Source organism: Haplochromis burtoni, unplaced genomic scaffold (assembly GCF_018398535.1).
Source record: "Haplochromis burtoni strain Fernald_Lab_line unplaced genomic scaffold, NCSU_Asbu1 Contig_155, whole genome shotgun sequence".
Lineage (NCBI taxonomy): Eukaryota > Metazoa > Chordata > Actinopteri > Cichliformes > Cichlidae > Haplochromis > Haplochromis burtoni.
Window position 1 is genome coordinate 1,262,681 of NW_024582516.1, and position 15,917 is coordinate 1,278,597.

Below are 15,917 nucleotides of genomic sequence, written 5' to 3' on the forward strand. Positions count from 1 at the left end.
AATATGGTTGGATAATGCAATATAATGTTCCACTGCATAAATAAATTGTATACAAAGGTCTAAACTCTGAAATGGCCAACCGATGTGTAAAACGAAACTCCATGAACCACTCTTTCACAGTCTGAGTGCAATGAATAATAGCATTGTCACCCTGGAACATACCCATGCTGACGAAAAAAGATCAGTAAATTCAGGTTGACTCTAGATTACAAAATGAGTTCTTCATACTCACGGTACTATTCCATTATTTGGATTCACTCTGACATTGGCAAAGATAAATGCTCACACAAACCTGGTTATTAACTCGCGAAGTTAACGTGGGGTCTCCCCTCATGTGACCAACTACAAACATGGAGAGATCCTCTTCTAACAAAGCGACCGATTTTAGAAAAAAAGAGAAAATGTAATATTAGGAAAATGCAAAGAAGTTAAACAGAATCCAGACGGCTGCAGACAAAGCAGCAACATGAATGCATGTGAAAGGAATAAGTGCTGTGCAGTAGTTTAGTATTAAAAGACTGACATTTTGTGGCTTTGGCCCAAAGTCTTGTGGTTTAAAGAGATGCAACTTTGCAAACCTATGTTCCTTTTAGAAAGAAGAAGCGTTCTCCTGGAAGCCCTACCAAATAGGACATACTTGTTCAGCCTTTTTCTAACTGTAGGGTCATTACCCTAACATTTAATTTCTCTGAGCATTGCACGGGTTGGTGTGAATTTGCTGGGAGTCCACAGATGGGAAGGCTGACTGCAGTCTTGAATGCTTTTCACTTGTGAATAAACTTTTTCACTGTAGAATGATGGATTTCAGATTGTTTAGAAATGGCTTTGTAACCCTTCCCAGATTTACAGGCAGCAGCAACTGTTTCTGTAAGATCATTGCAGACGTCTTTCCTCTTTGGCGTTGTGCTGACACAACTGAATGCTTCACACCAGCAAAATGACAAAACGTCTGCTTTTGTCGACGAGCTCACATTTGCCAACCATTTAATCAAGTTAATGAGATGCTTTTGATTTGCAGCAGCTGACTTCTCTTTACTCTTTTAATTAAGAATTCTTATTTCCAGTGGAAGCAATTTGCATTTTGGCTTAATGTTCACTAAATTCACAGTGTCATACATCATATACTATAGCTCATCTGGTAAAGGACCAATGACTTTTTATTATGTCATGATACATAAACCCTCAAAAGTAAAGAGGGTGTACCTTTGACTGACTACATATCTTTATTTCTCATTATTTAGTATGATGTGGTTCTTTGTTGGGTTTTTAAGTCTTGATTTAAAAAAAGAACAGGCAGTATCTGGTGTAAAAACAGAACAAAGGTAGGAAAATATAGCATATCAAATTTTAGCAGATCTGCAGGGAATAATTTGTAGATCTGAGAGTAAACAGTAGTTTGATGATTTTGTATTTCAAATGTCTTTCAAGAGTCTCCTGTTCATGAAAACCCCTGTTCTTTTTTTGGGGATCAAAGTTTTGCTGCTGTTACTGAATAAATTTGGTGATTTTTCTTCAGGTAGGATTTTAGCCTGAAGCTTGATGTGTTAGATAGAATACTTAATTTAACACTTGCACACTTTACACTGCGTATTGCACATATGTAGGGAGTTTGATTAAATCTCAGTTTTTGCCGTCACACATTGCTTTCCATTTGTATAAACAGCAAAGTTCACTAAAGCTGCATGTTCACAATTATGATATTAGCTGTTATGTTGCTAGCCTATGCTGCATGAGTGAATAAGAAGAGACATTAACATTAATAATGATGAAATAAATAAACACACAAATCAAAAAGCACATTTAAGTTGTAAATATACATTTATTTCACTATTAAAATATCCACTTCCAAAATAGAATGGTAATAGCACAAACTTCCAGGAAGGCCCTACAAATTATTGGCATAAGGCTTGTTTTCCTACAGTAATTACAATCTTTCTGGCATCTCTTTTCTGGCTTAGTCAAACATCTGCAGTGCTTCAGAAATGTACACTGATCTAAAGAAGGCTTTTGAAAATAAATACCCTTTTGCTAGTTGTTCTCCTACACAGGGCTTGACCCCCAGGCTGACACTATAGTCTTGTCTGTTGGCAGGTTCTCCTCTTTATTGGCTTTAGGATAATTTCTTCCTTGGCGTTGTGCGTTTGCCACTGTGACATCGCCCACAGGACGACCGAACATTACTGTGCGTTTTAAGCATTAGCACTCTACACAATGAGAATTGAAGAAATAAAATTTTAAAAAAGAATGAAAAATACACACAAGGGGATTTCATTTAATTTTGAAAAGAAGCACTATCTTTGTCTATCGCGGGCATCAAGAGGAAACAGGCTTTTTGGTTATAAATATAAATTTAGGAATCAGTAAAGACTCATTTTGCATAAGCTCTCAGGCTCAAAAAACTCACACATCTTGGGATGACACAGACATGAAAGACTCGCAGGGCTGGATGTAAAAGCAGAGAAATAAATCACTGCTATGGTGTTCAATTTAGCCGACCCTAGCAGCTTTGTGCTGTCGTGCCCTTTGTTGCTGCATGCTGTTCTGCAATTCAGATTGATAAGCAGGTCAAAGTTATGGGCATCATGTCTGCAGAGACTGCGCCAGTGATGTATGTGTATTTGTGCCAGAGGGGGATTTTTCTGAGTCAATAGGATGTGATGGAGGAGGCTGCGTCGTCACACTAAGCCGCTGTGATGCAGAGGCTGGCAGTCTGTCAGAGATTACAGACAGACCAGGAGCAGCACGGTCCTGTGTGCCAGGTCTTGTATGTGCACCTCATGCTCCTCACATTTCCTCCCTTTGCCATGCTGAAACTAGCTTGTCCTTTCTGCTTCCTGCTAAAGGAAGAGCACCATTTCGATAGTAATTCATCTTCATTTTTCACTCTTGTGGCTTTCTGAGGGTAAAATAAAAAGAGACCTGCACATTCTTGTGTGATGCTTCTAAAAAACAGCAAGAGCAAATGCAGAAGCCTTGTAAATATGTTGCAACCACTGTTAAATGTTTGTCCTTTAAAATCAATTATGCTTGCTTGTTCTGCATATAGAAACAGAGATGCAAATCCTTCTAGTGCTCCATTTCACAGTTAGACTGTCGAGCACGGAAAGCCATGGGCCACAGAAATTTAACATCCTTCTGAAACTGGATTGAGAGAGATATGTGTGCTTCGCGGCTTACTACAAGAGAGGTATTTCTGGGTGTCAGGCTGAAGGGGAGGGGAAGGGAAAGGGCAAGAGGGCAGAAAAGGTCACAAGAGGGGGAGGGGTTACTACTTGAAGGAAGCACGGACGGTGCGACCCTTGAGTGGCTGGGGTGGGCGGTAGTTGTCCACCATGCAGTCCTGAGCTGCCCCATCGGCGGAGAAGAGCAGGGTGCGGAATTTGGCCATCTGTGAAAAAGGAGACGACGGTTGTAGCGTTAATCATTCCTGCAGTGACTGTCACTCACAAAACACTGGCTTCCCCCTGCTCAGTCACTGAGAGCTTTTCACTGGGGAACTGAGCTTAGCAGTTATGTTATTGTTGACATTTCTTATATGCTTATTTACTTCCTTGCTCCTAGTTACATGACATGAGAAACTTTATAGCATTCCCATGTTTGAAAGTATAAATGTGATGCTACAGCCAGCTGTTGTCAGCTTGGCTTAGCATAGAGCAGAAGCCTGAGGTAACACATACAACACAAATTCCCCATTTGAGCACATGAGATGCTTAAAAATTAAAATGTTTGGTGGGTTTTTCATAAAAGAGGGGTCAATGCTACAGCATCTTGTCTTTGTACTAAGCATATATTAGCTGCTACCTGGTCAAGTCAAGCCAGCAAAAACAAAGAAAGAGCAGTTTTCAGTAATGTCTTTCAAAATAAATATTGACTACCAGAATAAAATATAAAGTATGCATGAATATAAATACATCTTTTGCACCCCTTGGTAAAAAGAAGTGATTTTGGCTATTGTGTAAAAGGTTCAATGGTCAGCTTGACTGGTGGACCCTAGGCTTGCTTGTGCCATTTTCCCAAAGGACCACATGAGAAACTGGGACAGTTGTGGACGGCTGCACAAATGAGCTTATAAAGTGATTAAACTAATACTGAGCAGAACTGAATTCAGCCTTTTGGTTCAACCCTTCACAACAGTCCCAGTTTCTCAAGTGGTCCCTTGGAAAAATCGATTGCCAATACTTGGTCTAAGCTAAGCTAAAAGCTACAGGCATTAGCTTTCATGCAGTACATATGTGAGAGGGGCATAATCAATCTCAGCTCTTGGCTAAAATATTTTGTATGAACATGAGACTAAAAAAAAAACCAAGTGAGTGGCTTCATCATAGTAACATATGATTGCTTTTGATTTATTAACATAGGATAATGAACACAGTGTGTTTCTTCACTACTAAGACAAACCATTTCATCTGGTGGGTGTACCCTCTTATAATTAGCTGATAAATAATAAGTTCTGTGTTATTATCTGCAGAACCAGCTATATATAACCCTTCATATGAAGGTTATATCCACACAACTCATATGTTTACCCCTGAGATACATTCTCACCACCGTGAAATAATCACGTGACCACGAAGACTTAACCTTCACATGGACTCAAGGCTCCATTCACTGGGACAAACCAGCCGGGGGGCTGTTAGTTTAGAGGAATGGGTGGTTAAGAGGCAAATACTCATTTCAGTGATAGCATCAGCTGTAATTTTACAAATAAGCATAAATCTAGGTCAGATGTGTTTAGGTAGCTGAAATTACAAACACAACACAGTAATAGTGTTTCACCTACAAAATGTGCTGCATTTGCGGGATGAATATTTCCTGTTGACTGCCCACATGGTGATAACGCTGTGGTAAAGCGCCTAGCATCTATGTGAACTCTTGTTCTTACTCATTGCCCCAGTTGGCCAAGTGTCTGCTGTATTGCATTTCTGTCTGCTACAGAGGTTTCTTCTTCTTGTTTCACCCGACAGTTAATCTGAACAATTAAGCCCTTTATTTAGATTGTAGTACAAGAGAGGATTTGCAGACAGAGCTATTCTAGACCGTGGGCATAAAGCCAATCCTTCTGCTGTAGCTGAATGGGCTCTGTTTGCAGCAAACATACCTGTGCAGAGCTGGTGCTGATTGGTTCTTTGCAGACAATCCAGGTAACGCTCTCATACAGAGGGGGTGTGGTCAGAGAGCCATCATAAGTCCAGTAGTCTAGGCAACCAGGGAGCAAAGTAGAGGGGTCGAAATTTTCAAAAGAGGTCTGCTTGCCCTTTAAAAAACACAGGGAGAGAAGAACATTGTAAGAAAACTATCAGGAAACAAATAAAAAAAACAAACTCTTATTTTTACAGAAACACACTTTGGACTTGATGGTGTCAAAGGCATCAAGAAGCTTCTGGAGATTTGGATTTTCACCACCAATCTGAAAAAGAACAAATGATGCACTGCGGTTAAATGTTTATCATGTTTTATTGTAATACTGCATATAATGGTACTTTAACCATTTCTGCTCACCTTCAGGAAAACTCCAACCACAGCAAGTCCATCGGGCTTGCTAGCAGCCTCGCTGAAACTTGTATATTTGGTGTTCCAATGCACCAGATGAAGCTAGAAATAAAATTATATTTACATTAAAAAAAATCCTTACAGGAAACTTTATTCCTAAACTGTAGATGAAACAATAGTTTAATTATTTCTATTTTTGATAACGTAAAGCAGATGTTGGGAAAATTAAGGCAATAATACTCCAGATGAGGTCCAGTGACCCCAAGAGGTCTGCAAGGAAAGTAGTAAACTAATAATAATCTTGCATTACATCATTAAAAAGTACATCTATACTATTTATTTCTGCGCCAACAAACACGGATACATACAAAAAACATCACGTCACTCTGCCATAAGGGGATTCACTTTTTTCAACAGCCTCCTTCCGCTGCATAGCTTGGTTAATTAGCCAGCTAGCTAGCCAGTGTCCATGGATACTATTTGACCAAACCACCTAAATCATGGATTAACAGGCCTGGAGTCTCTAAATGCCCCCCCCCCCCCCCCCCCCCCCCCCCCCCCGCCCTGACGCAATTAAAGTTCTGATTGGGAGTGCAATCATATGCTTCTTTGAGGTTAAGCAATGGCTGGGTGAGCAACAGTAGATAAGGAAAGGCAACTATTTGTTGGCAAAACACATCAAATTGCAACCACACATGCTGCCAAACATCATGGGAAAAGAGGCCAGCTCCCTAATTGCTCATATTTTCCTCCCAGGCGGCCTTTCTTCTTCGATCCTTTTTAATTCAACCAATGAGATTTCTGTTTTAGACAAATTTTAATGGCCTCTAATTTGTCCACCACCGCCCCCCCCCCCCCCCCCCCGCCCCCCCCCCCCCCTACCCCAATCTCTTTGTTGCTGTACATCAACATTAATCAGCTATCTCGGTATTATCATAATGATCCAGAGATTCCCTACCTCGGCGGGATATTTGGTCCCAGCCACAGTATGTTCAGAGCCCTTGCTATCAGAAGCTCCCCAGTGGAAATGAAACTGCTTGAGTCTGTATAACCCTGAGATTGGTCCATCCGTTAAACCTGCAGAAAGAGAGAAAAATGGCAGAATGTGGATAAAAGTGCTTCACTGTTCAGCACTGACATAAAAAGATCTGACCTGCAGGAAAAACACTTCAAAAGCGCTGTATTTGCGAACAAAAGGAAATGGAATAAGATGTGATACACACATGTAGACACTGTGACTGTGACACACTTCCATGGAAGCAGTCTCAGTTCCTGTTGTGTAAACCCAGCTAGAGATATTCAGTTCAAAGTAATGTCCAGGTATTGTAAACACCAGACCTCTTTCCACCGTTGTGTAATGTATCTATTTAAAGAATACAAAGTAGTTCAAACAGCAGCAATTAATCCTGTATATTGTTCTATTTCTGGTGCAACATCATATGGAGCCTCCCAAAACAGGATATTTATTTGGCAGCTGTTGGTCTTGAATGATAAAAAAGTAATCTGTGTCTACATGAAAAATGAAGAATTAGTGGAGTATAACATGAATGTGTTACACAGACACCTTTCTTAGAAGTGCCGGGCCTAAAACAGGTACAGTAAGATTCTAAGAAAACATAAGAAACCATTTTGTGTGAGCAGTAGAGATTTTATCCCTGTGATTAAGTTGATTATGCAACCATAGTCTCGATTATCCCCTATCAGAGCTACTAAAGAAAAACAAAAGAAAACACTCATCACTCTGAAATCCTAAGGAATCCTAAACAAAAGTGGAGGACATGTCCTTTTTTATGTTTTGTTTATCTTTTAAAAGTTTTAATATGACCAGAATGGAAACACACATAAAATAAATAAACAAACAAATAATGTTTTACTGAAAGAGAAAGATATTAGCATTAATTTCATAGTAACTGTTTCTGTGCACACATGGGGACATTAATAATTAACAAAGCTCATGTATGAGTAACCTTCCCTTTTTTTGTGCTTTTGACCTCACTGTTAGCAGAGCTGGCGTGGGAAAGGTTTACCAAGGGTTAGATTACCAATTCAATCGCGCTTTGTGCTTGCCTTTTCAACGAGACCTCTGCACCTTAAGCAAATGTATTCATTGTAAAAACGACATATTTCATTTTTCAAAAACAACATAAAATCTGTGCCATCGCTAATGGCGTGGTGTTAAGGAATCTGGGGCGCATCTATATTATAAGCACAGTATTAATGTCTTTCTAGTCTAAAGCTTGAGTCTGTGGCAGCTGTGGAGATGACTGCATTGTATAAATCATCCTCAGGAGCCTGATTTTTATTGTCCGCAAACCTGGATCCAAGAATCTTATAGCTTCTCGGTTACTGTGAGTAATATGAATGTAAGAGAATGTGTTTCTCCGAGAAATCTCAATCAGTACCTGGACGGTTGTAAATTTATTAGTGTGGGTAGTTTTAACACTCACTTGAGCTGTCGGTGTCGTCCGCGAAGGTCACTTGGACGGAGTGCCCGTTGTTGAGAATATCGAGGCAGGTGGACGGGTCGTACTTCAGGGTGAGCGGCTTCAGCCCCGCGTCATATGATGCTTGGCCCGGTACGATGTCAATAGGAGACTGACGGACTCCATCGGCAATAGGGAAATTTTCAACCCATTTCTGAGGTCCTGGAAATTACATAATAATAATAACATTGTATTTAATATCAATCTATAAATATATTCTTTTAAAATTTTAATTATCTGTGTATTTGGGAGCTGAAGGTGTGAGTGCGTCTCCAAATATGCATAGTAGGCTAAATAAATCAATGTAAAAAAAAATAAAAAATCCCCGCAGTGATCCGTGAATGCACTGTCCTTCGTTCATTTAGCAGCCCGCTTGCTGGTAGGACTGGTAATATATATATATATAATTATATATAGATATATATATCGAATCAGCGGCTCACCATTGTTTGGTTTGTATCCCCAAGACATGGTGACAGTTTGGATGTATGAGCGAGCAGGCAGAGCTGTAATCCCCTAAAGCTAAAGCGACTCGTTCCCCAGTGCAGAGCAGCTAGTGTCCTCCACCTGACAGCTGCAGAGCTTATATAGGGTCCCAGTGTGCGGCGTGTCCGTCCGGCAGCCCGGGAGGAGTTTAGATGCACCGCAACGCTGCAACACGTCGGATCAATGGATCTCTCTCTCTCTCTCTCTCTCTCTCTCACTCTCTCTCTCTGTCTTTCTCTCTCTCACTGAATCTGCAGTGGTTTAAACGTTTCATCTGCCAGCAGCTATGAAGCTTTAATAGCCTATCTCTCGAGCGCGACGAGCGCGTGCTCACCTTTCATCTAACGGATTTTACGCGTCTGTCATGTGAGGAAGTGAAGAAGACACGTAGCCCAGTGACACATTCAGACGGACAGTGGACTACAGTCATGACAGTGGAGATATTGCGGCAGTAACGCGCAAACAATCACCAGATATCGATAGAGAGGTAGATGGATTTCGAATAATTACACAAAAAGTTGTCGCAAACACCAGTTAGTACAAATGTCTGCAAACGCACAAAGCAATCGTTAAATCGCGTGTGAAATGGGGGTGGGGGGTCTCGAATATGAACTTAGAGCTTGTCTGGTAAGATTTTCATTAAAAAAAAGTAAAAACTAATAGGTCAATTTGCTGCATGATTTGCATGATGCCTGTCAGTGATGATGATGGGGGGGGTTACGTCTTCCTTCAATAAACGCTTGCTTTCCCGTTGCAACTCAGAGTACAATGACATAATAAGGGTTTTCAGAAAAAAAAAACCCAACAACAAAAAAACAAAAAACATGCAGGTAATGATAAGCGCTGGTATTATGGTGCCACCTGCTGTTGCTTCCCAGGCAGCACAGCAACGTGTTACCGGTACAGGGACCTGATCCGTGAAGCTCTAAAACGAACTGATGAGTTTGCTCAGTGGTTGGGGCGACTGGCTTAACCTCTGCTTCACTGATTATCTCGCTCCTTCTGCCTCAGGAGCAAGAAATGATAGGACATATATCTGATATGCACAGTTCATCAAGGCGCAAAACAGAAACTAAAGGCCAGTTTGCTCTATTATTATTTCAGACTATAATACATATAAATATTTAGCCTACAAATCAAAGTCAAATGAGACAGTATTCACCGATAATGAACAGGTGCGTATGAACTGGTCCAAAGGAAAAAACGAAAACGCGACTGTGCAAGAGGACATAATAATAGACTGCACAAACCAAAATAAAAAATGGTCACTGCACAAGAGACGTGAAGAAGGGCGTGCAGGCGGGATGATGCGGTTGGAGACGAGGGTCAGGGGTGATTTGTGACAGCAGTATAGCCCAAGAGTGAAGGGAAGATTTACAAGATGGTAGTGAGACCTGCTATGATGTATGGTTTGGAGATGGACTAACAAACAAAAAGACAGGAGGCGGAAATTGAGATGTTAAAAGTTTCATTGGGAATGACCAGAATGGGAAATGAGTACATCAGAGGGACAGATTAGGTAAAAAAAAAAAAGCAAGGCTGGGATGTTTTTTTTTCTTTTTAAAAAAAATCAGAATACGGATATATTGAAAGATGGAGCTACCAGCAGGAGGAAAAGAGGAAGATCTTAGAGAAGACATGTAGAACATGCAGTGGGTTGGTGTGACGGGGGATGCCGATATTCTGCTGTGGAGTTCCTAAAAGCGAGCAAAAAAGAAGAAATGCATCTCAGGCAAAAACAAGTTATGGTGGTGTGAGTATAAATATATAAGTTTAGTTTCTGTGAATTAGTTATCTAATTCACAGTACAATATAAAGAAATTAAATAATCGTTTATCTCATTTGTCCTAGAAAGAAAGTCAGCTACTCTCTCGAAACAGGTGACAGGGGCGTTAACGTTACGTTTCTGTCGCAGGCAAATGACGTCACCAAGAAGGCACGGTGGTGTTTTCAAGTAGCACGAGGATTTTAACGCCACTCTTCGAAGAAGTTCGGTAAGTGGCGTATAAACATCTTACAGCCGTACACTTACGAACTGTTATACCAACATAAATAACCTCAAATAAGTCGCTTAGTTTCATCGTCGTTATGTGTACTATAACACAGGCTAACATGTGAGGCACTCCGCTAACTAGCTGGTTACCGCACTGGATTTCAGTTTGCCTGAAATATTATTACATGTCGTTAAAGACCGTAATACATATTATTATTATTGTTATTATTATATTTCTGATGGTATTCTTCTTGGCTGTTTGTCTTAACTCTTTTCTATGCACTGCTGTATGTGTATCAGGTATTTACAATGTCTCCCTCTTACGTTGTCTATTTGCTGTCCTTCCGTGTAAATGCAACACACTGATGATAAATTTTAGTCTTTAAGCTTTACCGTTTCTTTGGAAATTCCTATAACGTTACCACAGGTCACAGACTAGTGCACTCCCAGTGCCAGTCCCGAGCCCAGCTAAATGGAAGCGTTTTTATGTTCCTGAGCAAGATCTTTGTTTTTTCCCTGGCTGGTCTCAAACGTGCTAGTTTGTGCCCATGTACACAAGATAAAGATTTTACCTACTTACAGCATGAAAAGTTCCATATTTCCACCAGAGACCCAGATAATAGCTTCATTAAAGTCATTCCGGCATCTGACTTGGATACCTCCTGGATGCCTCCTAGGCGAGATGTTTTGGACATGGGGGAGACCCAGGACTCCCTGGCTTGGGAGGGACTAGGTGTCCCCCTAGAATGAGCTGGAAGAGGTGGCTTGGGCTTCTCTGCTTAGATTGCTGCCCCCGTGACTCAAACCCAGATAAGCTGTATATCCAGAAGTGCAGGCAATAAAAAGGATGAGGTTGGAGCGACTGGGTAATGTAGTGGTTAGCTCTGTAGCCTCACAGCATAAAGCTGGTTCCCCTCTCCTTAGCATGTGCCTGCAGGTTTACTTCAGGTATTCTGGCTGCCTCCCAGAGTCTGAATATATGAAGAGATGGTTTGAGCAGGTGATACAAATGCTGAAATGCTACTGTGGGGGCCCATGCTCAAGTCGATACCACCGCCCTACTCTACTGTCCTGTCAAAAATGAAGGCTAAATATGCTACCAGAAAAGTAAAACAAAAAACAACAAATAAATAAAACACATATAATATCAGCAAAGGCCTTTAGCTACAGATATGCTTGTTTTTTTTCACCCAGCTCTTCAGCCACATTATGACTCCTTATCCACTTTGATTCCATTTTTCACCAGACCATGAAATCTGCATGTACAGACTCACCAGTTAAATTGGGTGAAATCATTGTCCCCAAATAAGGTTTAAAATTAAAAAAAAAAAATGTAAATGACAAAGCAATATATTTTCCCCCCTGGAGGTTATACTTTTGCTGTTGTCTTTACCTTTTGCAGATTTCAGTTGTGCCGTGTTTATTGCTCTTGTAGAATCTGCAGTTGTGTGTGTCACCTTCACTGGGCAGGAAGAATTTGTGAATTTATGTAGTTTATAAATCAAACTCCAACATCAGCTTTTTTTGTTTTTTGAGAAGGTTGTGCAGGAAAATGTTAATATAAAAAGTTATAACACTATAAAACTTGACTGAATTAGTGCGTTTTCATTTGACTTACAGCATTTTCTGATATCATCTACACCTTTTTGACCACTGTTTTAAGGCCCATGGCCATAACTGAGCTTTTTGGGGTAAAAAAGAGGTGTTGATAATCAGGTGGCTTTCCAGGCACGTCTAGAATCAGGAGCAAGCTATGAATCTGTGAGTGTGTGATCAGAGCAGAGACTGCCAGACAAACACAGGGAATCACTGGAGGAAGAACATGGTAGAGAAAGTAAATAATTTCCACAAATGCATCCATGCTGATTGCCGTTCTTTCCACAGGTGAAATGGCAAAGAATAAACAAAAGGGGAAAAAACAGAAGAACGTCTTTCAAGTGGCAAACAAGCACTTGAAGAACAAGACCAAAGCGAAACCCGTCACAACAACACTCAAACATGTAAGATCTCTTTCATCTCTTACTCCCGGTTTTGTTTTCTTTGGCTTATTGGGTTTTGTTTTTGTACATGTATTATGTATCCTCCCTTGTTCGTGGTGTTTGTTGCATCTGCTCTAACATGATTGCGGTATCACAGATCAATACAGTGAAAAAGGAGAAAGTGGAGAGTCTAAATCAAATCTTCACAGAAGTCCAGAGGGATGTTAAGAGCATTTCAAAGTCAGTCGCTCCTGAACCAAAGAAACAAATACAGGTAAAGGAGGAACTCATGGACTTTTAACATTCTTTTACCTGTTTTTTTAAAACAATTCTATTGCTATCAACATATATACTTTTAAATTTCTTAGGTTGTCAGAGAGCCACCAAAGGAATCTGTAAATATCGACAATGCCGCTCAACTCTTCTCTCAGCTATAATGGTATAAAAATAAGTGATTACCACGAACAAAGATGATGGACTGAATATGCTCTCACAGCATTTTGTCATTTCTCTTCGAAATGAGGACTACAGATGAGCTGCCAAGAACCTGCTGCATTGATATGGGAGTGAAATCTCATGTGCAACTCAAGGTTTTTGCGTATTATGTGCACAAAGAAATCAAATCCAATTACAGAGTTGAACACTGTCAATTGTAACGTTCTTTCGGATTATGCACCTTTGTGTATTTTATTAATATCTTTTAGACTTATACACGTTATTGTCATTATTGATTCTCAGAAAATGCTTACGTTAGAGCAGATTCAAACTGTAATGTTATATATGGCACGAACAATAAGTTAAATGAAACAAAATAAAGTGTTGATATGTCAGATGACTCATCTTTTCATTAACCGATTCTCTTTAAAACTCTTTGTGTACCTTGCAGTCATTTTTCAATAAACTTTTCAAAAGAATTCTCCCAACTACACGAATTTCATCCTGCCCTCTTTGATTTTTGTTTTTCTTTGTATTTCAAGGTTTCAACCCCCTTTGACATGTTTTGGTGTCTCATTTAGCACAAATGAAGACACAGAGGAGATCACTGTGACTTCTATTTGTGAAGATGGAAATGCTCGCCTCTGAGTTTCGGTACGAGGCGTTCTTATATAAAATGTGACCTGCCAAATTTAGTGCTCCAGTGCGAGTAAGGCCTATGTGTTTTTATTCGTTTAGAATGACTTAAAAATAAGAATATTTGTGCTTTTGCTGCCCTTGAAAACCATTTTTATATCTTATATCGAATTAGATGAAAAACTGAAAAATCCAATTCGAAAGTTTTATTTTATCTCACGTTGGAAGGTGAGAGTGATATACATTATCAAAACTTGCATTCCCTATAGTCCTTTAGTTTTAATTTGCAATCTTTTAAGAAATACAGTACTGTGGAAGAATCTGGAGACTTTTCTGATTATTTCTTGATGTTTTGGTTCTAGGCAGCCAGATTTTCTTGTAACTGTTTGTAAAATGGTCTTGAGCAGTACTCCAGGGTTTCTGAACGTCTTTCAAAGTTTTTGCTTTGGAGCTTGGACCTCACCATCATTGAAGCAGTCTGGGATCATCTTGACAGAACAGAACAAAAGGCAGCCAACATTCAAAGAATTTTGGATTGTCCTTCAAAAATCCCAAAGAACTATTCCTGAAGATTACTTCAAGAAATTACAGAAAAGCTTGCCTTAAAAGAGTTCAGGCTGTGTTGGAGAATAAAGGTTACCAAACCAAATATCAACTTTTAAGTTTGTTTGAACTACAAACTCCATTTTCCCCTTATATACTGTATTCCCATGTGTGCTTGCAGGTATTTCAGTAACTTCTAACTCCTACCAGTACTTGATTAAATTTATATTAGCATGACAACTTGTTGACTTCTATTGATTTGACTTTCATATGGACCAAACTATACTTATAAAAATGAACTGGTAGCATTACGTATGCTTTTGATATATTAAAATGTCTCAGTGATTTCATGCGTGACCCTGAATGTGATCTCAGCTTCCAGCTGCCACTCTTCATAAGACTGAGTTTGACACCCCTGCTCTAGAGATGGCTTTTCATGTTTTGTTTGTTTTTTAATGTGTTGCTTGTGTGAAGTCAGTTATAGTGCCATTAGAATTTATAACCTAATATTACTGAGTGGAAATTATAGCTCAACTTCTGGAAACCCATAGTGGTTCTGATGCTGTGTTGGCACCAGCACCAGATATTGTTAGGTGGAAAAACATGAAATTGATTCTAGATTAGGAACTGGCAGAACATCGGTGGTAAAGAGGTATTACTGGCAACCTAGGTACACACCTGGAGAGAATCAGTTAGCTGCAATTGCAATCTCATTGCTACATGCCACTAAGGCAAACACACCGGTCCGTTACTTATTTTCCAAACGTTCTGCAGTGAAAGAATACAGTGATATTTTTGTCAAGTCGTATCAAGCTGGGTTTTGCTGTTTCTGTGGACTGCATTATGTTGTTTGGCATCTGTGCGATTTCATCAGCTAATAATGTACAAACTCTATTTGTTGGCCTCACACCGTCATTTCTATCAGAAGGGCAGCTGAAAATGAATTATAGATTTTTTGCCTCCACCTGCAAGCAGAGAGCCGTTATCAGTATGCTGCTGCTGCATCCCGCTGTAGCAACTTGACATCAGAGGTCACGGGTGTACGAGCACCAAGCTGATTGCTTGTCTCGGTGGCAACCTCTGACTGAGTTAGTTGGTCAATAAATCTGGGGTGAGGTAAGAGCACAAGTGAGGCTGGTAAACAAATCTGCACTTGGCTGTGTTGACATAAATAACTTGGCAGATTAGATTTTCAAGGTGAAGATGACATGATAGAAATACTGGCCTGAGTGATGGCTTTCACTACCTATGATGAAGTTGGGTAGCTCCATAACCCTCAGCCGGTGGCAGGAGATGGCTGCCCCTCCACGAGCCTGGTTCTGCCAAAGGTTTCTTCCTATTAAAAAGGAGTTTTTTCTTCCCACTGTCACCAAGTCCTTGCCCAAAGAAGGTTGTGTGATTGTTGTTTTGTCATTGTAATATTGTAGGGGTTTTACAAAGTGCCTTGACTGCTTTTGTGATTTGATTTAAAAAACAAAATGAATAAAATAGAATTGAGTTGAAATGAATAGATAAGAGTGGAAGTATTTGGAAAAGGTTGCAATGAGATTTTTGGCCACATGGGGGCAACAGAAAGAAGCTCTAAATACTGACCTCACTTCTTGAGTTGATATGGCAAGGTTTTGAACAATGACTTGTTCTTGTTTTCACATGGAAATGACAATAACATTACAATTCACTGGTTTTAATTCTTGTTTTGGTCTCTACTGGGTAAAATATGTCTTTTTTAGCAACTTCAGTCTTCACTGTTTTCATAGCTAGTTGTTTGATATGATATAGGCCTCTGATCAATATAGCTACCTCCCTAAAAGCAAGACTGGTCACAGTGAACGAAATGATAAGAATTGGCACCATGATTGACCCCTTTCATAT

The 15,917-nt window shown here is 39.9% G+C and overlaps 2 protein-coding genes across 2 annotated transcripts; one reads left to right on the forward strand and one right to left on the reverse strand.

The window, feature by feature from the left end:
• Window positions 1-1,799: 1,799 nt before the first annotated feature.
• On the reverse strand, window positions 1,800-8,605 carry LOC102307035 (carbonic anhydrase 1). The gene is made up of 7 exons (XM_042224907.1): window positions 8,417-8,605; window positions 7,938-8,135; window positions 6,449-6,567; window positions 5,500-5,592; window positions 5,345-5,407; window positions 5,099-5,254; window positions 1,800-3,388 (listed from the first exon to the last, which is right to left on the reverse strand). Exons 1-7 carry the CDS (start codon window positions 8,442-8,444, stop codon window positions 3,269-3,271), a joined length of 777 nt encoding a protein of 258 aa, XP_042080841.1. The 5' UTR covers window positions 8,445-8,605; the 3' UTR covers window positions 1,800-3,268.
• Window positions 8,606-8,731: 126 nt separating this feature from the next.
• On the forward strand, window positions 8,732-14,098 carry rbis (ribosomal biogenesis factor). Its single transcript, XM_042224909.1, has 5 exons — window positions 8,732-8,946; window positions 10,375-10,453; window positions 12,337-12,452; window positions 12,589-12,705; window positions 12,800-14,098. The coding sequence occupies exons 3-5, from the start codon at window positions 12,342-12,344 to the stop codon at window positions 12,866-12,868; spliced, it is 297 nt and encodes a 98-aa protein (XP_042080843.1). The 5' UTR covers window positions 8,732-8,946; window positions 10,375-10,453; window positions 12,337-12,341; the 3' UTR covers window positions 12,869-14,098.
• The last annotated feature ends 1,819 nt before the right edge of the window (window positions 14,099-15,917 follow it).

Coding starts and splice junctions, on each gene's coding strand:
- rbis (XM_042224909.1), top strand. CDS start 12,342: ATGGCAAAGAATAAACAAAAGGGGAAAAAACAGAAGAACGTCTTTCAA. Junction 12,453..12,588: donor TCACAACAACACTCAAACAT/GTAAGATCTCTT, acceptor GCGGTATCACAG/ATCAATACAGTGAAAAAGGA. Junction 12,706..12,799: donor AACCAAAGAAACAAATACAG/GTAAAGGAGGAA, acceptor TAAATTTCTTAG/GTTGTCAGAGAGCCACCAAA.
- LOC102307035 (XM_042224907.1), bottom strand. CDS start 8,444: ATGTCTTGGGGATACAAACCAAACAATG. Junction 5,593..6,448: donor GGACCAAATATCCCGCCGAG/GTAGGGAATCTC, acceptor TTTTATTTCTAG/CTTCATCTGGTGCATTGGAA. Junction 5,255..5,344: donor TTGACACCATCAAGTCCAAA/GTGTGTTTCTGT, acceptor TGTTTTTTAAAG/GGCAAGCAGACCTCTTTTGA.